At 42.0% G+C, this 26,020-nt stretch overlaps 1 protein-coding gene and 1 long non-coding RNA gene across 3 annotated transcripts in view; one reads left to right on the top strand and one right to left on the bottom strand.

Moving 5' to 3' along the window:
- Positions 1 to 26,020, top strand: part of nlgn2a (neuroligin 2a) — a 168,155-nt gene that overhangs the window by 13,710 nt on the left and 128,425 nt on the right. The window contains exon 2 of one of the 2 annotated variants that reach the window (XM_079579587.1): positions 25,427 to 25,480. The exons of the other annotated variant lie outside the window; for it this stretch is intronic. Coding sequence (XP_079435713.1) covers positions 25,427 to 25,480 — 54 coding nt within the window. The remainder of the gene's footprint in view (positions 1 to 25,426; positions 25,481 to 26,020) is intronic. 2 annotated transcript variants of the gene reach the window in all.
- The window catches only part of LOC306980328, a 252,639-nt gene that overhangs the window by 135,386 nt on the left and 91,233 nt on the right, over positions 1 to 26,020 (bottom strand). The gene's annotated exons all lie outside the window — the stretch shown is intronic.

Here is a 26,020-nt window from a genome sequence, read left to right as displayed (position 1 = left end):
CCCCCATTAGGTCCGAATCGCTCCATAGTAATGAACCAGTCACCAGTTTATGCACTAGACACATTTTAAACTATTTATATTTATTTTACATTATTGTTATTATTATTATTATTATTATTGATTGACTGCGGAATTCTTCCGCAGTCAATTATTGGTTTTCGTGTTCTTTATTATTATTCCTCTTCCATCTTTTTCCCGATTTTCTAGAGCTTTCAGCACCTTCATGCTTTGTGCAATTTATGCAAGTTATGCATCAAAATGTTCCGCATGTTGAGGAGAAGGGTGCTATTACTTTTGGGACTTCTGCAACTTACGGTTTTTCCGCAATCGGCCAAAATGTCGGAGATTTTTCCCATTGACTTATAATGGGGCTGCCGCAAATCCAGGCTTTTCTGCACTTTTTTCTGCATTTTATGCAATTTCTGCACTTTGTGCATGTTCAGCTTCTGCAACTTGTGGGTTTTGAGAAAAAATTGGCCTTCTGCAGATTTCCAGTTTTTTTATACGGGAGTTTGAAATTTTTGCATTAGTGTGTATGTGCGAATCCAGCCAATCAGGAGACTCCAGGACTTTCAGCCATTTGTGCAGCTTCTGCCAATCAAGCACTGAGGCCATTTCAACAGTTTGACCAGTTTATGGAATATAAAAGTTTATGCAATATTAACAATTTATGCAAATTAACCACTTTATGCATTTTAAAACGTTTATGCAACTTAAGAGTTTATGCCATTTAGGATTTATGAATTTTAAAGAGTTTATGCAATTTATATGATTTATGCAAATAAACCCATTCATGCATTTTACCACTTTATGCAGTTTATACAGTTTATGCAACATGACATTTTATGCATTTTACCAGTTTATGCAAATTAGATTATGCAAATTAAGCAATTTATGCAATTTGAACAGTTTATGCAATTTCTGCATTCGCTTCCCGCAATTCCGCAGTCAATCGCAATGGCGCAGCCATTGCATTTCTAGTTATTATTATTATTATTATTATTATTATTATTATTATTATTATTATTATTATTATTATTATTTTATTTTATTTTATTTTATTTTTACACATTATGAAGGTGCTTCAAGGGTCAAGTGTTCAAAATAAAATTGCGTTATTTCGCAATAATTATTGTGTTTTATTGGATATGGAAAAGGCTAGTTTTATTTTATTGTTGTATTATATTATTATCTTATATTATATTATGTAGGCTCTCAGTCATTCAGGAGTTTTCCGTCTTCAGTGACGGCTCTTGAGTCATCTTCTGTACTCTGTAGTTGAAGTGTTGAGCGTTTCGCCTCTCATCCAAAAGGCTTCATCAGCAACACTATTCATTAAAAGATCAATCTGAACATGTGAAACGTGCACGACAGTTATATTCGAGGAGGATTTTCACCAATTTTCACCGCGATGTTACAGGCTCCCCAGAGGCGTAGAAAGACGAGGGAGGGCTTGTTTGAAAGCTCGAAATCTCTAGTTTCCAACACACGAGACTCACAAGTCTCTACCACGTTCTGTCCCAAAGTTAGGTCAGAAACTCGGCGATGTTGTAGATGGCGGGAGGATGGGGTTCAAAGCCACCGGCCACACTGTTGAGGATATAGAAGTATATAGAAGTATATAGAAGTATAGCTATGGAGAAGAGACGGATCGAGAGAGGCGTTAACGAGAAGAAGCTTCCACGACTCAGTGTGTTGGATTTGGAACTTTTGCTCAAGTTTCTCAAACATATAAATCTTAAATCTCGTGGCTTCTTGCGATGCAGATGTCGCCTCAGCGAAAATATTGTGATAACTGTGGGTTATAATCCTGACAAACTGAACAAATGTGACTCAAACAAACACTGCAATCATGCCCATATGTGTTTTTAGCATTCCCCACATCAGCCGGCAGCCGACGAACCGATCTGTGTACAATAAGTCGTCACAAACAAAAGCTATATTTAGACGGTGGGCTGCACATGGTGAAAATATCCTCGGTGACGCGGAGGTTATGTCTTACTGTTCGGATTTGATGCTAATCCGGGATAATCGCAGCATCTACCCCCGAGGAAAAGAAAAGGGGAAATATCTCCGTGAACAAATGTGGAGCAGCGATTGTACAAATGGTCTTAGTGGCTGGAATAAGGGGGGGGGGGGGGGGGAATATGCAGCTGAGGGTGGAAGAGAAAATCCTGTTAATACAAAGAAACGTCACAGATTAAAGCCACACTGCGGAACATTCCTGTAGGTTCAAAAGGGATCAATGAATAAACAAACAAACACAGTGCTATTTTTATAGTGCACTGTGAAGCTTTTTTACCGAACGAGAGCAGCTTAAATAAGACTCACACAACAGATCAGGTCATTGATCAGGCCTCATTGGATGACACTGTACATGTTAGCGTAAGGAAAAGCAATGTATTTAAAGCAATTAAGCATGAGCAAGTTGGTTACCAGAGGCTTGATTAAATCAATATTAAAAGTATCATCCAAGCTAGATATTAATTTTGACTGAATTTCACTAAAACCCTGGGTCAGGGCATGTTTAAATGAGTGCGGCCCATTCATTCTTATGTTATATTATTCTTCCGTTCCATACATTTAAAGCAGTACTACGTAACCTTGGTAAATCCTTTCAGGAGTCCATCTGGGGGTAATACAAGTGTTAATGGGATGATAGGGGGGTCTTTCATCTCCCCCTGGTGTCTCTGGCCAGAAAAACACAATTGCAACTTCGCTGCCATTAGGCAAAGCCACCAATACACACTAAGGGAATCGCGAAGAAGCTAACAGGCTAACGGGCAAAGCTAACTGCGGGCTAGCACCAATTTGGGTGAAAAAACTGATCTCCATTGTGTAATTGGATGAACAATATCCCTCTGTCCCTTTGTCTTTTCTGTCAGCGTAGTATTTACTCTCACGGACAATTAATGAGTAAAAAAAAACAACATGCTACGACACCTGCAGTGGCGCTAACGGCCTCTAGGGGCATGAGTTTCTTAATGCTGCTTTAATTAGAGAGAGCAAATTAGACTTTTTTACAATTTTTTTTGAAGAACATGAAACATAAAATCTATAGTGTTGAGTGTTCTGTAATGTAGATAATAGTACATTTACAATTACATTTCCACAGTGTTACAAACACAAGCAACCAGGAAGTGGAGTAAACCAATCAGTGAAGGGCGGGCGTCTGCTGTTGAGGAGTTATCAGCGGTTCTGCGTTAATAGTTGAACAGGATTATGAATCATGAAAATCACCTACTATCGATTTGTTTTTGGTCATTTATCGTGGTATATTTTTTCCCGTGGTGTCAAAATCAGTATCAACTTTTTATTTTCAGTAACAGTACCAGGGAGACTGCAGGAACATCATCCAATGAGCCTGTAGAGGGCGCTCCAACCGACACACTCCCACACACAGTGTCCTTCCTGAAATGAATCCAGGTTAGAGAATATCAGTGCTGCATGTTTGTAAGACACAGTTCTCTGTCCTCGCTCCAGACGGTGCTGAAACGCTTTAATGATGGTTTTCAAACGAACATTAGCGAAATGTGAAAATGGAAGACTGTAATTGAATCAGAATTTGGATGCGGCGTTGGGGTAATGGGCACGGAGTGTCATAAGCTGCTCTGATGTGAGCGGCCAGGCAGGTGAGCGGACAGGCGCTGAAAGCCATTAGCCTCATTTAGCTGGATGACAATGTTCCTGCCCAAAGTGCACTGGATACACGCGGCACATTCGGGCCAATAACGGCTCCAGTCCTGGCTGTCCGTGTGTTACCCTGACGTCCTGTCTGCCAGTTTGTGTGGCAGGTATCAAACATTACTGGAAGGAAAATGACTGACAGATGGTCAAAGAAAGTGCCAAACCGGAATGAGAGATGAGTGAAGTTCACTCCGAGAGATAAAGGTCGTCAAAAGGCTGGTGGTTTGAATCCTCCTCTGACCACCTGCACACCACTGCTGAGGTCACTATTTGGAGCTTATAGTTCTCATGCAAAATGACAGATCCTCAAATCTTAGGCCCTCAGAGCTGCTCGTTTTGTGAGATAGAGAAGTGGATTCACCGGAGAAGCCCCATAGACTAAAAACTAATACTATTATTTACTGTATAACTAGTATACCAGTATATGGCTCAATACCACATGCATGTATTCTCACGAATGAACAGCAAGGAGAATGTTTAAGGATGGAAATGCAATCCTCCACATAGAGGTGACTTTAATACTGACTAAAGTCCCTAAATCAGTCTGTGAGTTTAACCAGTGCTAAATGTGCTCTTCACTGTACCACAGCGCTGGGTCTGCAGTGTTTACAAGACGACAGGCTAACGTTGCTAACTAGGTGCTCACGACTCGAGTCGCTTCATGCTGAGGGACTTAATTCATCTGTAAAATTCACCCAAAAAAGTACTCAGAACATGCAAAATATAGTCCACACTGAGCAACAGTTAGCAGGAGTAAAGGCACACACCGAAGTCTGCGCACGTTTGGTCACGTGACACACTTGTAATCAGTCGCTCGCATGTATCCACTGTTAAAGGATAACGTTAAATCACTATTTATCATACTGGGTCAGGCTGTCCCTGTCGCCTCCCGCGGGAGGTGTTCCAGGCATGTCCTAGTGGGACATGGCCTCGTGGAAGGCCTAGGACACGGTGGTGGGACTATGTCTCCGAGCTGGCCTGGTGTCGCCTTGGGGTCCCCCCAGAACAGCTGGAGGAGGTGTGTGTGGATCGGGAAGTTTGGGCATCTCTGCTGAGACTGCTGCCCCCGCGACCCGGCCCCGGATAAAGCGGAAGAAAATGGATGGATGGGTCAGGCTGTACAATCTCTGTCATAGCCTTGACTGTGGTGCTCAGACTCTTGCGTACGCAAGTCTGAGTCTGACGCTCTGAGAGGGGATTTATCCCTTTCCTGTGGAAGCAAATAGACTTGAATGGTAGGACTAGCGCAATGTCTCCAGGTCCCGTAAATAAACTTCTCCTGTATATGACATCCAGACTGCTGCCTATTTTTCATCTATCCTCTCGAACACCATTGTTAATTCTCTAACATTCACTTCAGGAGGAGCCGCTGCTTCGTCATTCGGAAAAAATAAGACAAAACTCTGCTGTTTTAAGATCTAAAGTTGTGAAAGAAGATTTTCTTTCAGATTCTTTGGTGATTAATAGTTTTACTTCCTTTCTCTGACACTTAACGCAAACCTCACCTCTTCCCTCCCTCCTGTCTCTCCCGGATATTATTTCAATCTGCGTGGGTTCTGGACGGTGCAGTCCCCTTTAAAACATGTTTGTAACCCAGTGCGTTCTTTATTGTGTCAGAGTTTATTGAAGCGAATAACTCCTCTGATCCGAATGCCTGAGCTCCTGTTTCCGTTCCCCTCGTGTCTTTATGATGTAGTAGAGGTGGTTATGTGGCTCCAAATGCAGACAGGGTCGGTGTGCAGCTCAAAAGCGGAATAAATACAGCACAGATCATCAGTTCTGTCTATGACGGTGGTTTGGCAGGGTGGACTGAACCATTTTCTATGATTTATAAATCCACAAAATGAGACACAAGAAACAAATCACAACATCAAGCCTGGCAAAACACTGATAATGAAATTCAATAAAAGAAAATATATTGGGTACAAATTAAAAATCAATAAAAAAAGAAAATCCTCATAAGAATTTTCTTTAAAGTGCACTTTATTAAAACATTTACTCAAGTAAATGTAAGTGAGTAAAGTATAATTACTAACCCAAGATCACTATGTTTGAAGAAAAGGCCTCCTGCTCGCCCCGGTATTAGAAAAAGTGGTGTTCGTGCATCTCTAATCCTGCCCAATAAAGCCGACAGTACAAATCCAAAAATCCCCTTTGTCGCTGTCCATGGTGCTGAACTTTCTCCTTCCTCCCCTTTGCTTTGAAAGAGTGCACTTTTGAGCATGTAAACCTTACTCGGGCACATTTCCTCCGCGCCCCCGTAGCCGTGCCCACTCCAGGGATGGATTAAACTCCTCTGCTTGCGACCCGGAGTGCTGATGTAGTAGCTTCCTCCTACTTGCCTGTTGCAGCGGGCAGGTTTCCAGCTTACCTCTGGATCACCCTCCTACCGGCTGCCTCTGTCCATGACTTTTGTCTTTTCCTGCGTGCGTGTGGGGGGGGGTTAGTGTGCGTTCACTTGTCAATAGCTTTTGAATCCGGTGCCAGTTCCTCGCCTCCGCTTCCGAACATCCAACAGAAAAAATGCTTTTGAGTTGGACCTCAGATATGTATTTGTTGTGAACACAAAGGTCACGTTTATCTCTATTTATTAGTGCTTTTGCTTGACTAAAACTAAAACTTAATACCTCGAAAACTGATGAAATAGTTTCGATAATTCCATGCCAGACTGACATAACGTTATGATTGGACTAAATCTTAAATAGACTAATATTAAACATGTTTAAATGAACACTGGTTGAGACATGAACAAAGTTACACAAACGTCATGTTCACATATCTCTATACCGCACATACAGGATCTGACACAGTTGGTAGAGAAGGTCGTCTCATGATCGGAAGGTCAGGGGTTCGAATCCCAGCCCCCACAGGCGCTCACTGTCGTTGTGTCCTTGGGCAAGACACTTCGCCCTACTTGCCTCCAGTGTCTGCGTACATTGGTGTGGGAATGAGACAGTGAATGTGTGACTGGTTCTTTGCTGTAAAGCACGTTGGGCCTGATGAAGGTAGAAAAGTGCTATAAGTGGAGTCCATTTACCATTTACCCTTAATGTGAGTAATATTGACTTGCAGAGTAAAATTGCCAGTGGGAAAAGTACTCAAAAATCTCAATTGACTTGAAATAAGATTTTTTTTTTCCCGACAACACTTTATATTAAAGGCTCTATAACATTTTTTTTTCTAATAGAAGTGGAATAAAATGAGTATTTTGCAAATTCAGACATTTGTGGGAAAACCACAGTGACCCTGAAAAGTGAGAAGTTCCTTTTTCATTGATTGTGATAAATAAACAGGTGTAGGGCCTATAAGGGGTGCTCAGTATTAAAGAGAGGGTATTCTGCTTTTTTCAGTCACATGGTACCAGTCTATATCCCACTACAATGATGACCAAACCTTCTGTTGGTCTGTAAATGCAGTAAATTAGAATAACTGCCTTGTATAAAATGGCTCTCTCAAAATGGCTGTAGTGAATGTCTTGAAATAGGCCTCTGTCTCTTTAAGAACCTCTGAGCCTTTCCGACACGCCCCCTCCACACGCTGTCTGTGGCATCAGTGGGGAGGGGGTTCTGCTGGTTGGTTACTCGGCTGGTAATGAAAGGTCGGAGGCGTCTCCAGGAGGTGGGGGCGTTCCTAGGAGGACTCAGGCAAACCTATCCCTAAAATGGCCGCCATCAGAGTTTGTACAGATTACTCAAAAATACGTGAATGTGCCAAGGCAACACTTCAGGCATGTTTTTAATGAGGGAATGACATAATAACATGATGTAAAGCTTGAAAAAGTCGATTTTGCAAAATACTCCCCCTTTAATAAGCATTAGTAGTTAATGTCCATTAATAATATGTCTGTAAAGATATGAATAAGCTGCTTATTATACTTTTATCAACTACCATGAATAACATGCTTATTCATGACCCATCCATAACTTTAAACAGATTACTAATGCTTATTAATACCTTCTTGATACTTAACAAACACCTCTTAATGTAAAACAATACTGTTATGTTACGCACGTGACTGTTAAACAAAAATAAAGTAACCAAAGTTTGACATGTTTTTGTGCTCTATGTTTTCCAACACTTGCTAAACGTCTCTCTCTAATATGTAGTTCTTTCAGAACCTAATCAGACTCCATGCTCTTCCCTAAGGCCCGCCCCCACTGCTTCCTGAGCTCCCACTTTCAATACGGAGCCACTTAAAGCCTAATGAAAGCAATCTCATCTAAACTGATGTAAAGCCAGTGGCTCTGGGGACTGTTTCCAACACTTTTGGTATGTATGGACTAAATAGGAGGACTGCGGCGGCTGAGAATATAAAAAGTTGTGCTATTAATTCATTACAACGTTTTGGTAGGTTTAAGTTTGCTCTCTTGGCATTTGGAAGTGAATTAGTTCTGGAATAACACATCTTTCTTTATCAAACATGTCAATCTTGTCATTGGGGTGCAACGTACAGACTGGAGTTAGATCATTTCAGAATAACACTTCAGAACTCAGCCAGCACTTGGTCAAATAAGGATAAGGATAATGAAACCTCAGCTTAATGCACTCAGCTGAATGTTTGACCGCTCAGACTCCCGCCTGTGGCCGTCCATGCCGTGTACACTTCAGTATGTGGCCCTGGATGAAACAAGTCTGGACACCCTTGATGCCTGTAGCTGGACGACTAATGCTTTGGGTTTACAGAATCCAGAGCACCCATTTCTGCGCTCTTTAACAGGTCTTCATTTTAATAACCCACTGCAAAAGGCGCATTTCTATGTCTGGTATCACTGACATCCTAATGTGGGGACTTTACACCGTTTACTTCCTCTTTTGACACGGCTGCCAGTTACCTGGAATGACCCCGCTGGTACTTACCTGGAATGGTCCGTGATGTGGCTTTAGAGATGAGAGTCCTCACTCTCAATACGAGCGACTGCTGTTGTTGTTGTTGTTTACTTCCGCCATTTTCGCTGGATATTTGTGACATCACAGACATCAAGATTACGAAAATGTAGTCTCCAAGTTTTCCAATGATGTGAGAGTTTAAGCTATAGCCTCTCAGATTTTCTCTTAGCTGCGAAAACAGCCTCTAAACATCTGGGCTGTTCTCACCTCGGCTCGGTGTGACAATCGGGCTCATTTACATCTCATTTAGATAAGCCACATCCGCTCCCCCCGTAAAGTTTCCATAGAGCGTACCTCTACAGCAACTAGCAGCACAACGACAACTAGCAACTTTATCCCAACACACACACATTTGACCAGAGGGAAAGAAGAACACACACACGGTCATTAGTGCCATGGACAATGACTACGTTATATTACACACACAGCTTACGACCAAAAACAAAACACAAACAAATCCAACCCACTGGACACACCACGCTAGCTTACCACGTTAGCTTACAGCACAACAATGGCCTCATCAAAAAGCAAACAGACACGACGGCACAGCGGCCACCAGCGGAAATAAACTGTCACTCCCCCGTCAGAAGTAACCTTTACGTGATCTAATCCAGTTTGAAACACGCTCTGAGGGTGGAGCTGGCTTGGGAAACGCAATGGTCAGCAGGGGGCGCTGTGCATGCTTACAGCCAGGACATCATCAGTCGCACTGGAAAAGTTAGCCTGGAAAAGTTCACTGGCCTCACGCAGAAAAACAAACGTCTGTAGTCGTATTCCATGTAGTAGTATTCCAGCGTTAGCATCGGGCTATTCAGAGCGTTAGCAACAGCAGCCGGCCTGCGTGGGACACACGGGGAAGTGTTAATAATCATGAAGCCACACACACACAATGACACGCCCTCACGGTGTGCGCTATTTCTGCGACTTTTTCACCCTGAGATTTCACGCTTTTAAAGGGGGGGTATTATGCAAAATCGACTTTTTCAAGCTTTACATCATGTTATTATGTCATTCCCTCATTAAAAACATGCCTGAAGTGTTGCCTTGGCACATTCACGTATTTTTGAGTAATCTGTAAAAACTCTGATGGCGGCCATTTTAGGGATAGGTTTGCCTGAGTCCTCCTAGGAACGCCCCCACCTCCTGGAGACGCCTCCGAGCTTTCGTCACCAGCCGAGTAACCAACCACTGCTCCTCAGCAGAACCCCCTCCCCACTGATGCCACAGACAGGGTGTGGAGGGGGCGTGTCGGAAAGGCTCAGAGGTTCTTAAAGAGACAGAGGCCTATTTCAAGACATTTTGAGAGAGCAATTTTATACAAGGCAGTTATTCTAATTTACTGCATTTACAGACCAACAGAAGGTTTGCTCATCATTGTAGTGTGATATAAACTGGTGCTATGTGACTGAAAAAAGCATAATACCCCCTTTTTAAATATACCAATACTGTTATCTAAAACATGGTCAGGCTTCTTCGTGATCCCAACTAAAAGATTCTGCAAAAAAGCCCAGATCACAAATTTTCAAAAACGGGGCACAAATGGGAAGGAAAAAGCCCACCAACGCGCCCGTGCTTTGATTACAGCTCCCGGCGAGTTTTCCTGCCGTACCTGCGAGCGCCTCCTCCACATGTCAGGCGGCGCGAGGTGAGAGGCTCAAAGGTTAGCCCAATAAGCACGTGCAGAAATGTCAGTGTGCGCTCGCCCGTTAGCTTTTACAGGAGCTGACAAACAGCCCGCCACTGCGACGTCAAGCGCGGGGGGGAGAAAACCCACGCCTGACGTGGACGGGCCTGGATTTATAGAAACAAGCTCTCCAGTAGCTTCTGCACCACCCGGTAATGGAAACGGTAAATGGAGAGTGTGTTTTAGAAACTGTCTGCGAAACACTGGGTCCCTCCCTCTGAAACGTTACGAAGTGTGGCTTCACATTTCTCACCAGAGGCCCCGTGGTCCCATAGATTTGTGTGTGCGGACTGTATGGAAGCGCTGCTGTTTTTCATTAAAGCCACTGCTGCTCTGTTTACACCGGGGACGCCCGAGTGACATTCACCGACTATCGGAATTCTTTGCTCTCCACCGGCTCGCCTTATGAAAAGTTAATGCGCCGACGTTCTCCAACCGATTCCCTTCCACACTGTAGAAAAATGAAATGACTATCATCTATTTTAAAGAGCTTACTGCAGAGGGCTTGACGTCGGCATTTCTTGTGGAGTCTGAATGAAGACGAATGTATGTGATAAACAGGTACGGTGGGAGTCATTTTGAGTTTGAAATGTTATCTGCATTCCAAACTCATTTCTAAATTTCCGAACACAGTCCCACGGCATATAAGTGTCTCTATTTCTCTCGGCTTTTGTTTCCCAACCACCTAACACAAACACAATATACTCGAAGGGGCAAAATGGACTTCACTCTTCAACAAATACAAATAAAAAGGGAGGAAAAGAAGGGCATAAGGATCCAGCTTTTTTTGTTTCTGATACCGATACTTTGGGAGTCTACTGATGCCATGAGACGGTGACAAAGGGTTTCTATTCCCAAACTGAAACAACTCTTATATCCTTGGCTACATGACAACGGCTGGGAGGAAACATTAAGGCAAAATCTAAATAATGAATGGAGCCAAGTTTAAATGTATGGGTTTAATGTATGGGTTTATTGTGCGACATATTAGTTCAAGAGTTTTCCAGATGGATTTTGGACCCTGGCGCTGGTAGAAGAGTAGACTTGGCCAGTCGACAACGAGTAGAGCCAAGGAGAGGCCAGGCGGAGAAAGGGGTGGAGGAGGGTTGTAGCACGGCTGGGAAACGCCTAAGCGATTGACCAGGGAGCTTAAAAAGGGGATCCTGAGTGATGAGCGGCTGGAGCAGGGATGAGCAGCTGCGGTGATTGGCTGTCGTGAAGGTGCGGCTTGAGCTGGGTCTGTGATTGGATGATTGGAGAGCTGCTGGTGATGAGGTGATGGATGAATGCAGCTGGTATGTCTTCCAGGTTGAAATTACACAGAAGCTTCATTTCCAAAATAAATCTATGAAGAAACACTCAGGCGCTGTCCATACGAAGTCAAGCTGAGGACCAAACACAGTCCAGTGTATCGTCCAGACGAGCCCACTGTTTTGGGGGTCTGTAAATGATTTTCCAAATTATGTCCCAGAGTGGAAAGATCTCAAAACGTGGCTCCGTTGTTACGACGTCTCCGCAACTTTTACTAAAACGATGACATCACAGCACCAGAGTGTTGTCTGTGATCCATAATCTACTGACCTCATCATGAGTTTTTCTCATGGATCTATGATGGTTTCCACAAGCCACAGGTGACAAGTAGAAAAACACGAGTCAGTCTGTGTTTTTGGACAGACAGTTAAAGTCACTGACAGGTTTTTCTGCTTTAGTCCCGTTACTTCTGAAGAAAAAACTCTCCTCCTCGTCTCTTCTGTAGATCCTAAATCATAAATCCATAAGTTCACTGCACATGCACCTCTACATCTTGTTCTATTATCTGTGTTAGCGTCACAGCGCCTCACACAGGCCTGGAAGATGAATCACTCCGTTTTCACAGACCTAAGTCGACCCATGTGGACGCACACATTTACTAAGCTGGCTTCCTGCTTACAAACTAAGTTTCTGAAAATATAAGCATTTTGTCTTGATGTGGATATAGCCTGAATCGATGCGATAATTAAATATGTTCTTGTGAAGATTAGTTTTTTTTTTTTGCTCCCTGGAAATAGTTGTATGGTAAAAGAGCAAATGGGCCCAAAAAATTGCCTTACCAATGCTTTAAAACTTCAAAACATAAAGTGATCATTAAACTCGCATTTGTTGTATCCGTAATTCAGAGCAGTTCTCCATAAACTACAATACAAACAGTATCGATATCCGATACAAGTGTCGGATTGGTGGAGCTCCTCTGATCGCTGCGGATTAAGAACTTTTACAATCCTTTACAACTGAAGGCAAACATTTGAACTGCAAAACACACACGTTAAACATTAAACATTCTTTTGGACATGCTACATTTTGTAGGTGCCTAACAGGCTTTTGTGAAAGAGCATCACAAAATGTACTTCACCTGCCCTGCTGCAAGGCACAGGCAGCATCGTTTCTTTCACTCAGTCCCAGTGCAGCAGCATGGAAAGTAACTATATAGCAGTAGCTGGTTGTGATTGGCCAACAGGGATGGGCAGGTGAAAGGCGGTAGAAACGAGGAGAGATTGCCGTCTTTCTAGTTGAATTTCATTTCCAGCTCCTTTGTTTCCTTGACTGCCATGCGTTAAACCCAGTCCTCCAATCTGCGCTCATCATTCTCAAATCCCGCTCTTCCATTCATTCGGTTTCCCCATTTCTGGAGCTCTCATCATCGCTCCTGCTCGTCCTGCCGGCGCCGATCGATATCCCGCTCAGAGAATGGAGCGCCGGGAGAGTGTATGGAGAGGGAAATGATGGTCAGGATTGGAGAAAGTTGGGATAATGAGGTAGAGATGAAGACGGCGTTTTTTTTATAAAGAAGCAATACAACAGTCTGGAATAAGGCCGGGCAAAATCCTTTTATTCATGCAGTTTTAGATTAGATTTGATTAACTTTCACAAAGTCACAGTACAGGCAATAGTAATAAATAGCAAAGACAATGGCCAAGATGATATTTAAACACCATCTAAGAAAATGAATCCAATGTTGTCCTTATTCTTGACTTACCTAAATGTTTGCAGATTGTTCAAGAAAATGTGAAAAAAATGTGACTTATCAAGGGCGTGTAGAAAAGCAGAATGCCCTTGGCGACCGACAAAATAAAGGCTGGAGAACTCCCTGTGAAATAGAATATCCTTGTGAAATACATGTTTTTGTAATCCTGCATATTCAATCTGTCCGTCCTCCACGCTCAAAATGCCATCCTACACTTGTGATGTACGTCACATGGGGAAATCATCTACTGGCGTATTGTATGACTACATGTTTATGATATCTGCAAGTTCTTCTATACAATATTTTAAGTTGAACTAGAAAAATATCAAGGCTAAAATGGGCTAAGCCTAAATATACTGTTGCACACTGTGTAATATTGTGGATTCTCGACACAGTAAATGCTCTTTTTGCAGTGGGTAAACAAAGGATGGATTTGGATGAGGACCTCACCTTTATTTTAAATCTCATCTTTGGCTGCCTTTAGTCGACATCTCCATGGAGACGAGTTGGAAACGTCAGGCTTGTCTCCATGTAAAGTTACATTCAGGTCTAAGGAGAGCACCTATGATTTTCGGGGGGATTTCTCACAAATGAAAATATTTGTAATTCAATCAATGCTTGTATTTTATTCTATTTATTGGGTGAAGTGTTATGCAGTGCGGCTTTGAATTTCCATGAAAATGTGGAAGGAAAGAATACATGATATAAAAATAAGTGCTTGGAATTGTGAGTGGGATTTCTTCCAAACCTTAGTAACGCGTGGGACGGCGGCTGAGAACAAAGCAGCTGTTGTTTTTCATAAACTATAATTGAGAGAAATGATTTTGCGAAAGTTTTGTGAATCCATCTTAGTTTGTGCGTATATCCACTGCCAAACAAAAGCAAACTTTGCTTTACGGCAAAGACAGATGTTTCCCTCAACGGCAAAAAACAGAAACATCACTGTGTTGTTTTTCCAGCCGGGAAAATCCATAATGAGACACTCAGGGAAAAATCTCCATGTGAATGTGAACAGGAGAATGTGGAATTTCACATTCAAACCCTGTAACTTTCAGACTTGGAAGGGAAATTGACTCTCTTGACAACACCAACAAATTCCAGCGCATTTATTTTGGGTTTTACAATTGATCATAATGTTTTATAATGTATTTTGTAATCTAACACTATGATTTGTATGTACATCTACAATAAGCATGAATCCAAAATTGTAATGATTTAACACTGAAATGAGCGCAAAAGCTAATTACATTTTACCGTTCGCATTGATATTTCGGATGTCGGAACCTTTGGACAAAAGAAGAATTGAAGCTGCCGATTTATGCATTTAAATGACCCCTCCACCACCTAAGCCACGGTTTAACATCTATCAAAATTGGCACAAAAAAAAAATAAAAAATTGACTCATCTCAGGGCTGCAGGCAAGGATGTCCGTTGTCTCCGCAACTTTTTGATTCACCTCTAAAAACCACTATATTGTGCCTTATTTTGCTTCTTCTTTTTTTTCCTTTTTTTTAGACACGGTAGCATTGGTATTTCATTCATCATTACTTAAAACCATTTGTGTCTGGCAGAAAAGAAAAAAAAAGATCAACTATAACTGAAGATCATGGAAAATACCTGGATCTAATCTAATAACAATACAATATCATTTCAACTTTATTTCAGACTCGTGGTCCAGTAAAGATTAATACAACTAGTTAAATTAAAGGACTGGACAAACAATTAAAAAGGCTTATTATAAAGACAGACAAGTCAGAGTGATAACATAACAAATCACAGTCCCTCTTATATTCGTGTGGGACACGATCATTTCATTTTCGGACATTCAGTTCATTCAGTAAAGTGTTCACTCTGGCATTGACTAACATTCCTGTAGCACTTGTTGGCTCCCTCAAAAAAAGTTAAGTTAAGTTACTGTGTATTTTTGCTAAATTTAGTTGAGGCCAGAAACAGATTTCACGTCATGTCTTTTCCTTTTTTTTCTTTTTTTTTTCTTTTGCTCTATTCTGCCCCATTTAAATCTTGATGTTAAATTCGCGGTAAAATCAAATCTGTCAGTGATGCAATGGAAAAAGCAGTATCTGCAGCTTGGCATATATTGTAACTGACAAATTTGAAGAGCTACTGCACCATGCCTTTGTTTTACTCTCACTTTACTACTACACCGAAAAGGAAAACAACAGATCCAAGAAACTTTCAAGTGGAGCAACTCTATATTAGTTTATCTCAGGTCCCCCCCATATAAAACCTCTTAACCGCGCAGTTTTGAGTAAAAGCTCAAATACACGGTCGTAGATAAAAAAAAATATGTATAGGATAATAGGATAGGATGTTATAGGATCTCCCCTGAAAAAAGAGATTGTTTATCGCACTGGGACTTTCCTGGATAAATAAAGGTCAAATGAAAAAAATGCCTCATCAAAAGGTATTAAAAGAGTTCCTGTCGCGACAACGTGGTCTGTGATTGGACGACATAAAGCTTTTCGAGATCTGATTGGCCGTTTCAGTTCAAGTTCCAGATTGTCCTGCTTTTGAACAGAGACAAAAAGGCTAACCTATTTACAGACACGATTTGTAGCGGGGGGCGAATGGAGCAGTGAAATAACCCAAATGAGCCAAGTGAAGCTGTCTGGACTTTACTAATAAAGAGGAATTTCATTAGGGGGGGTGCGTTGTAAAATAGCAAAAAGCACGTTTAGGAGAATATGGGCTTTCACAAAAACCCATCCCCTCATGCAACCCCCAGATTCGTACCCCTCCTTTCAGTAGCGGGGACGATTAGCTGTTTTCGAATGGGTTCAAAGCCTCCTGTTTGTTTCCCCGTGGCTCCGTTAACGTCTTGCGAATCACGTAATCTAATTGGGCGAGTGAATATAGAGCCTTGATGATACGAGGGGAGCAGAAAACTAATTGTGACAGGGTGACTAATGAGGGCTATATAAATGCGTTGGAATGTGTCTGAAAGGGGAAGGGACTTGCATAAGAATGGGCTTTGGCTGTCAGTCAGGGGGGAAGAGGCCCGGTTTGTCCGGTAGCACATTAGCTTTCCGCCGCCGAGCCCGGGATCGGCGGGCGAACGCTCTAACCGCTGAGCCGCTTCCTGAGTGCCTTTTCACCGGGATGTTAAAGCTCCGGCTCTTTCTCCCGTGCAGTCTGTGTCGCTGTTTTAAGTCTGCGTTTAGCCCGGGAGGAAACAGATGTCGAAACTATACTTGCTTACGTAACCCTTTTTCAAACACAGCATTTTCCCCCTTTTTTTCCCCCCCCTGGTATTCGCTTAGAAAGAAATAATGAAAGAGCACTTATCTTGTTGAGCTCATGATCGTTAAAGGTGGAGAATGTCAGATTTATATTTCCTCATTCGTTGAAGAAATGTCTTCGCACTCTTCTTGTCGGAGTGTCGCACAAGCAAGAGGCCCACGTTTCTCTCCACGTTTCAAACCGGTGAAAGCCATTCCCCAATTTGTTCGCACAGGATTAGAACTACCCATCACATAGGGTCCTCAGGTAAAAAGCAAAAATGACTGATGTCCTCGGAGTTTCAATGCCGCTTTGCCTTTACAGATTCAGATAAGAAAAAAAAGGCCAATTCTGCAAACATCCAAGGTCCTCAGGTGATTCTGGTCGACATGTTGGAGTTTGGAAAGCTTTTAACCAGTGTAATGAGGGTAACGTCGATTCAAAACCTCTTTTTTCAACAGTTGATTTTGTGCACCAAAGCATGACTCCGACCAATAATGCTGTTTCTTTATCCATTTAGAACCAGGGTCCTCAAACTGCGGCCCGCGTGCCAAATCCTGCTCGTAAGATGATTTAACCCAGCCCCTGAATTGTAGGGTATGTTAAAAAAAAAGCCCATTCCTGTGCGGAGTTATGATTTTAACTAAATAACCAGGATACTTATTCCAGCCATTAGGGGGAACTTACATAAATAAATAAAAAGAATTCCACATGTGTCCAGCAGGGCCACTGACAGAAGAGATCAGGATATAAACAACACATTATAGCCACGTGGTAAATGAAGCTTAACACCACAGAGTGTGGAGTAAATACGCAATGATGTTTTATTTGAAAATAAAAATAAGTGGAATACCTGTGGTAAAACAAAGTGTGAAGACTTGATTACTATTTTTGCAAAGCACTACAGCTAAACAAAAATGTAAAAGATAAAGGGTTTATCTTGTGGATATAGTAGTGAGGATCACTAGCCTGGGAACCCATGCTGCTGCTCCAATCATTTCAAACTGCACAACAGCCTGGGGACCATGGCCGAAATTTTCGCATGGATTTGGGAACCAATCACAGAACGAGGAGGGACGGCAAGACGATGGCGCACTATTCGATATATGGAAGCTTGTAGTTTGTTAATGGATTAAAAAAAAAAAACGCTCGCAACACAAATTAACAAAAGGCCTTTCAGTGTCATTATCGACCTGTTATTTCCGGGGAAAAGTCTGTAGAAATAAGTGAATTACTGACATTGCTGATGCGGTTTGAATAAGCGGACATTTTGACTTGAAGCTTTTGAAGATAGAAGCAAAACGTCCTTAAACAATCTCCTCTGTGAGGTGAACGTTTTACATGATGTGGCAGTTGTTCAAGTTTACATTTTGTTTTTGGCAGTAAGCACGCAACAAGGGCGGGGCGTGGGAGCTTCCTGTTTTGAAAAGCGTGTGCTGATGTTGAGGAAGGTCACAGGTCAGGGTGGCAGAGGACCCAATGGAAGGGGCTGCAAGGGTCATCTGTGTCCATACCAGTTTCAGCCGCGAACATGCTGTGGTCAAGAGGGCAGCGGGCTTTCACGGTAGAGGTGTATTTGCTCTGTCCTCTTCATCGTCACTCAGGCCATGTTCCTGATCACAAATCGATTTCACTGTGTGTGCAGTGGACGCCTTCAGGGATCACTGGTTCTTACTCTTTTCACGAAAAACGGTCGTGCACTGACCATGAATCCAGACCGTTATATGACAATGATCCAGGAGTTCTGATTTTGACTGCTCTCGAAGAAATGGAACTGGACACTGTTTGACTGAGAGACAGTTTACGTCCCGTAAACTGGCCTGTGCAGTCGCCTGATTTATCCCGTTGTGATTATTTCATGTGGGGTATATTACCTCCAATCCTCAGGCCCTGTCCATATGAAGTCAAGCTGAGGACCAAATGCAAAGATATTTTATCAATCCAGTGTATCGGCCAAATGAGCCGGCGTTTTGGGGGTCTGTAAACAAACCTTTTACAAACTAGTGGAAAGATCTCAAAACGCCGTTTACGTGGCTCCGTTGTTACGACGTCTCCACAACTTTTACTAAAACAACGACATCACAGCTCCAGAGTGGTGTCTGTGATCCATAATCTACTGACCTTAGAATGGATCTATGATGGTTTGACTCCGCTCCTCTTTGCTCCACTGCAGTCCACAAGCCACAGGTGACAAGCAGAAAAACACGAGTCAGTCGGTGTTTTTGGACTGACAGTAAAAGTCACTGACAGGTTTTTACGTCTGAAGAATAAACTCTCCTCCTCGTCTCTTCTGTAGATCCTAAATCCTTGAATCACTTTCATTTTCACTGTTTACATTCCACAAAGTTTTTCTGCACATGCGCCTCTACATCTTGTTCTATTATCTGTGTTAGCGTCACAGCGCCTCACAGAGGCCTGGAGGATGAACTGTACCGTTTTCACAGACCTGAGTCGACCCATGTGGACGCACACACTCACTAAGCTGGATTCGTGCTTACAAAGAAAGTTTCTGAAAGTGTTTTGTCTTCGTGTGGGTATAGCTTTAGTTCCACACAATCATCCACAGCCCCTGAAGACCTACAGAAAAACAGCTAAACCCACATCGGCAAAAACACTGGTCAACATGCTGGAAGAGTCGACTGAAACTTTTGAAATCGTCTGTGTATCGACAATCCTTCAAAAGATATGTCCAAGAATGTGTGACAGGCAAAATAAAAAACACAAATAAAGAGTTTTGAAAGTTGTTCTGTTTTATTAATGTCATTTTCAAACAAAGGACGTTCCCATGTCACGCCCTGTATATTATTGTATGCATTTGTAGCACTTTTTTGTTTGAAAGTGTTTGAAAACCTCCATGGAAAAGGCAGGTTTTCTGCTGGTCTAGCCTCAAAGCTACAGGTTGGAGATCTCTCACATAGAAAAAAAATATACTTTCACACTTTCAAAATGCCAGACCCTGTTCCCCCCCTTCTGAAAGCTCACTGACTGGAGGTTCTGAGCTTGAGGACGTCCACAAACTTTTGTCAACGTAGCTAAAAGCGACCCACGCTCCGCATCTTCCATCATTTTTTTTTTTTCTTCTTTTTATTCCAGTCCCATTCAAATACCAAGCACTGAATTCATGTTTTCTCGGTGCCGTTTCGAGTGTGTGTTTATGGTTGCCCCTAAACTTTTTCCAACGCTTCCAACCCCCCCCCTTTCTCATCGCCCACTCACCGCCGCAAAATAACAGACGTCAATCACGCTCCGTCTTGCCTCGGCGTGGGGCCTGCTGGGCTGGCTCCCCCATCTCCGGGCTTATGAAATATTTCCACTTTGATTTTTTTTTTTTAGCACATGCCAAAGTTTGAGTACACAGGCAGTTCCTTGAGCCTTATTATTATTATTTTTTTTTCTAAATCAAAGGGAAATTGGCAGTTTGGGGGTAATTCTGTGAATGCGGTTTGGCAGACGGTTTGGTAGTGGACAGTCAGTGATGTCAGCGCCGCACCGGCCAAGATCAAGGCACACTTTTAACTGTTGGCATCCGTTTGTTCTGTACAAGTGGATGTGTGTCTCTGAAAATGCTTGTTTGAAGGTCATTTTCAAACGTTTTTTTTTTTTTTTATGTATATGTGATCACATTCTCGCCAAGACCTTTTTCCTCCAGGAGCTCAGGTTTCCATTGATCAAAACCAAAACATCCACAACAGGTTCATCCTCCAGCGAAAGCTAAACCAAAACCACAACACTATCAAGGTGTTCAGGTTCTTGAGCAGAAGGATGGGGCAAATAAGTAGTGCTAGTACTTTTATAGTACTACCCTCAGCTAGAAGTCGTCCTTACTTCCTTTGTTCTATCTCATTGCATTAAATAGTTATGAACTGACAAGGACAGAAAGATCAGTGTGCTCCATGTGTCCCTATTGTTTTTTTCTTGAGATATAAAGTATGAATTGTTTTTTTTTTAATTCTCACCAATGAATGCCTCATTAGAAGTTCCTTTTCTGCAAAACACTCTACAAAGAGCTGAAACATGAAGGCAATCACCCAATGTTGTGAAATGCTACGTTTGTGCTAGCTAACCAAAGGCTAATGATAAACTTAATATGATCATAAAAACGTAGATACACAACAAACATTTTTCTCCATCATTCAAACTCCGTGTGACCCACCTGAGATGACCAGCCCCGACTGACCGTCTGGACAAACAGTCTGAGCTCCTCTCACTTGACTTTAGCTCGAAAGCTCAGTTATCGTTCAATTCAAAGCTATGATCTGTAGCTTTCTGCTAGCTGTGAGATTCACCTCCAGACTTTAAAAACAAAAACATCAGACAAATTGGACAAATCCTCTCCTCATGTTTGAGTGAATGAAAACATATCACAGCAGGAGAACCAGATGTTAAACTTGATGTTCAATAACAATGTCAAGTCACGGCGCCCCCTAGTGTGGCTATAAAAATGTGCATGTATTATCAAGGCTACAGCCTGAGTTAGCATGTAGGAGCATACAGCGCTAACACCTACAGCATGACTGACCTCTGTCCTTCCCCACCTCACACCCGTTAGCATGTGCGACTTGGCTAAACCACATCATTCAAAGATCAGGAGCTGTCGTGGTAACACTTTATAATAAAGGTACATGAGTTCATGCAGGATTTTCAGGAAGTAATCCATGACTTCATGTATTACTAAATCATGACTTCTCAGGAACAAACATGATCACATGTTGGTTCATGTATGACGTCATCCCTGAAGTAAACGTGTAAATACTGTAATGAATCTTCACTAAAAACGGCAAAGAAATGACAATAAAATAATCAGCCAGTCATGATCATGAGGATCATACATGAATCATGATCATATGGAGGAAATATACTACACAAATATAACTTTATAGGTTTAAGTTTAGGGTAATGGACCACTTTAGTTGAGGGGACACAACCAAAATGAAGTAATGAAGAACTAATTATTTATTCATAAATAAATAATTCATGAAGTATAAATGACTTATTTCTTTTGGTAATACTTGTACTGTATGTTATTGGTGCTTTTATATATAAAAAAAATAACACACAAAAAACAGTCGAGGGGGCACAATCATAAAGAAATCCTGATGTATTAAATATATGATCATGATGTTCATACGTGATCCTCATGATCATGACTGGTTGATTATTGTATTGTACTTTCTTTGCCGTTTTAGTGAATTCATGTGATTCTCATGTGATCCTTATGATCCTGATGAATCATTAAGATTGTCATGTCCATTCATTACAGTAGTTACACGTTTACTTCAGGGATGACGTCATACATGAACCAACATGTTCCTGAGAAGTCATGATTTAGTAATGCATGACTGTATCATGAAATCATGGATTAATTATACATGAGTTCTTGAAAATCAAGCATGAACTCATGTAGCATTATTATAAAGTGTTACCGCTGTGGTAGTAGAAGTACCATAGTAGCCGCTGTAGTAGTTATACAGTAGCCGTTATTATTGTAGCAATTCTAACATTCTTATGGTTTTAGCAATACCGTTGACCATTATATTATGTAGATGATGAACAAATGTTTGTAAATGATTAACTAAGTGTTTACTGCTTTACCAAGTGTGTAATTACAATAAAGTGTTACCGGTTATTCATATTTTAGTATAAATGGTGTTGTTTTCAGACACGCTCATACTGAAGCGTCTCCGTGGACTTCCACCTCGTGCCGTAACCACGATGGCGTCTTCATAATGAGCCGTGGCTTCACCTCAAAGCGGCGTTGTTTAAATATCTCCTTTGATTGCCAGTGTGTGTATGAGCTGACTCTCTGGAACCGTGACACGGGGGTGCACTTGTTTCCTCTGTGATGGAGGCACAAACAGCCTGCGGGCACAGCCGAGCTATCAAACACACCTCCACCACTCCATTAGCTTCACGTGTTCTCGTCACTGAGACCATGTAATTATTCGCCCGCCCGCAGAAAAACAACACGCCGTATCAATGGCTTCCACTTTCAGAGCGTGGATGTTAGCAATACAGCCAATTCAAGTAAGTGGATGGATGGATGGATGGATGGATGGATGGATGGATGGATGGATGGATGGATGGGTGGGTGGGTGGGTGGGTGGATGGATGGATGGATGGATGGATGGATGGATGGATGGATGGATGGATGGGTGGGTGGATGGATGGATGGATGGATGGATGGATGGATGGATGGATGGATGGATTGTTTCATGGATGGATGGGTGGATGGGTGGATGGATGGATGGATGGATGGATGGATGGATGGATGGATGGATAATGCTCCTTTCTTCGACATTCAAAACCAAACCATAAGTGTTGGGGCCAAATAGATATTAATTAGTAACGCAATAACGACAAATAAAACACACGTTATGCTACATCACAGTTTTCAAAACGAACCCTTCCCTCACTTTTTATTTGGCAACAATCGTCCTCATGTTCATAGTTTAACATCCAGTTGAAATCAGGCCACGTTTGTCGAGGGAAACGTAAAGAAAGAGCACAGTCAATATGCGGGTCTGTGGGTCTCTCTATGTCCTCTGTATCAGCCCGTGACAAAAGCAACAAAAACAGAAAGTCGTGAGTCCTCAGTGTTCTCTGGAGCCTCCAGTCCCGTCCTCAGTGAGAGGATCAGCTCACAGACGGTATGAGAGCAGGGGCGGTGCTGACACAGGCAGCAGGGGGACTGGGGCCCCACAGCATAGGGACTGAGGGGGGCCTACTGGAGTTTTACAAATACATAATAATACAATTATATAGGTATCAATTTACTTGAAATAAGATGTGTCAAGGCCCTTTAAGGAGCATGAATTACTGAGCATGTCAGGAAAAAAGTAAGTCTCCAGCCCATTCCTGTGGGGAGTGTGGATTTTTAAAGAAAAAACCTGCTCACTCCAGTTTAAAGCAGTACTAAGTAACTCTTCCCCCTAAAGGCCATAAGCGCAACTGCAGGTGTAGTAGCAAGTTACGATTTTTTAATTTATTAATTGTCTTGGAGAGTAGACAGGAAAGGCGAAGGGAGAGAGGGTTACTGTGCATCCAATTATACAATAGAAATATATTTTTTTTAACTCAAACTTGGCTGTAAATACTGTTTAAAGTGACGTTAGCCCGCAGTTAGCTTTGCCCGTTAGCATGTTAGCTTCTTCTTCGTGATTTCATTAGTGTGTATTGCTTTTTCCGCACCGGGGGCAGTCAAGTTGCAAACATGGTTTTCTGTCCAGAGACACCAGGGGGAGATGAAAGACCCTCCAGTCATCCCATAAACACTTGTATTACCCCCACAGGGACTACGGGAAGGATTTATTAAGGTAAATAAGTTACTTAGTACTGCTTTAAATTTTTTTAAAAAAGGAAAGAATTCCACACGTGTCCAGCAGAGGGCACTGACATAATAAGAGATCAGGATATAAACAGCATATTGTCTGTCGGCTGTGGCTACAATAGTAACTTACTGCCATCGAATGTGGAGTGAATGAATAATAATAACACTCAAAGACGCTTTGCATTGCACTATTCCTGCTTAGCTTCCGAGGTCTGACGGGATTGGGCAGAGCAAAGGCGGTCTGGACACAATGACTTTTTGTAGCACTTTGAGAAACATGTGACACAGGCTGATGAAGCACAATAAGTGTAAGATATTGTTTTTTATGAGGCCACAGTCCTTTACCATATATGAGGTCCGCCACCCGCCGTGGGGGCTGAATTTGGGCCCACGACCCAAACGAGTTCGACACCCCTGATTTATACTATCATAATGTAGCCTGTTCTGATTTTTATCACACTCTTATTAAACTTAGACACTGAATTACATCTGCTCCCCGCTGAAAGATATGGACCTCATTAATAACAGCCAAAGCCCTCATCATCACAGCATCTTTAGTAAAATAACAAGGAAGATTCCCCAAAGACGCTTCTCTGGAGCCGCCACTGCTTCCCTGTAATATTTGGGATGATATTTTTGAATCATCTTACTATTTCAAATGAACATGTCTAACCAGTCTAACCTTTCTTTCCCAAACCAGGCGAAGTGTCGTGTCTGTACGTGTGTTCGATTGTCGGGACTCATTTTAGGCGTCCTTTTCTTGCCTTTATAAAATTAAAAATACCACTCCACATTTTTCGATCCTTTTCTCATCCAAAACTTGGGTCTTGTTCTTCAACCTGTTCCTCCAGTTTACTACAATACACAAAATAATGTTTTACAGCCATTTTTATGACGGCGAGTGAGGGAGCGTCAACATTTTCTTGAACGGGGGGAAGTGTACATAGCTTTTTTTCTCTTTAAGATACTCTGGGTTTGTTGACGTTGTAGTACTAGTAGTAGCTGCAGTAGCAGTACTAGTGGCCTTTTCTCTGAAGTGTCAAAATACTTTACTGTATATGCATTGTTGGTCGTTAGTTACTATTGTGAAGCTGCATGTCTAACCTGTTTCCCTCCCAATCCAGGCTGAAAGTCGTGTCTGTCTGTGCGTTTTGAGCATCAGGACTCGTTCTAGGTGTCCTTTTCTTGCCTTTAACAAAAAGTCACACCACATTTTTTCAATCGTTTTCCAATTGAAACACCTGGGTCCTGTTCTTCAAACTGTTCCTCCAACTCACTGCACCACATACGATCAAACATAACCGCCATTTCAGACGAGAGAGAGCAAGGGAGCGTCAACATTTTCTTGTACAGGGGAAGAAATGAAAAAAACAAAACAAATCTTGTGTCTTTTCTTGTGCTAAATTCTGTGTCTGTGATGCTTTTTGTTTTTGTATCTTTAAAAGGGGAAATTCTTGCTAAAAAATGTCTTTTTTTCTCTATCTTGCTTCTTTTCTTTTTTTGGTCTTTTTTTTTTTTTTTTTTTTTTTTACGTTTTTGCCAGTAATCTTTTTTGAATTTTGTCTTTTCTCTTTTTCCCCCCTTTTTTTCTTAACCCTAGGTCCGCTCACAAAAAAACACGATGAATCCTCGACCAACAAGCCGCGAGACGAAGGTATTTTTGTTGCATGTTTTTTTTGCTTTTTTCTTGAGTCTTTTTTGGGGGGGATGTGACACGCGCACACACTCCTCCTCCACCACACACTCACACACACACACTCTCACACACACACACACTCACACACACATACACTCACCAAATCCCCCAAAACTAGCTGGGAAAAGTGTTTAAATCTTGGAAAAATGCATAACTGTTCATGTATGTGCTGGATTATACTGTATACTATTAAAATGATTGTGTTTTCTGATGATCACCATTGCAGAGAGGACCACTGTGGAGGGTTGAGGTTGCTTCCACAAACATGACTGAGGCCTTGATCCGTTTAATTCTGCTTTAAAGCTGGTTTTGGTTTGGTTTAGTCCTGGTTCAGATGGAGATACATCCTTGGTTTAGTCTGCTACAGACTAGGTCTAGGTCTCGTTTTGTCCTGGTTTAGGGCAGGGTTAGTGCTACTTAAGTCTTGGTACTAATAAAGACTTAGATTCTGGATCAAACCCATCATAACAGAGCTGATCACTATGGCTGTGTCCACCC

This window comes from Gobius niger, assembly GCF_951799975.1.
Source record: "Gobius niger genome assembly, chromosome: 21".
Classification (NCBI taxonomy): domain Eukaryota; kingdom Metazoa; phylum Chordata; class Actinopteri; order Gobiiformes; family Gobiidae; genus Gobius; species Gobius niger.
Note: the sequence above shows the minus strand (reverse complement) of the source record. Positions and strands in the feature narration are given on the sequence as shown.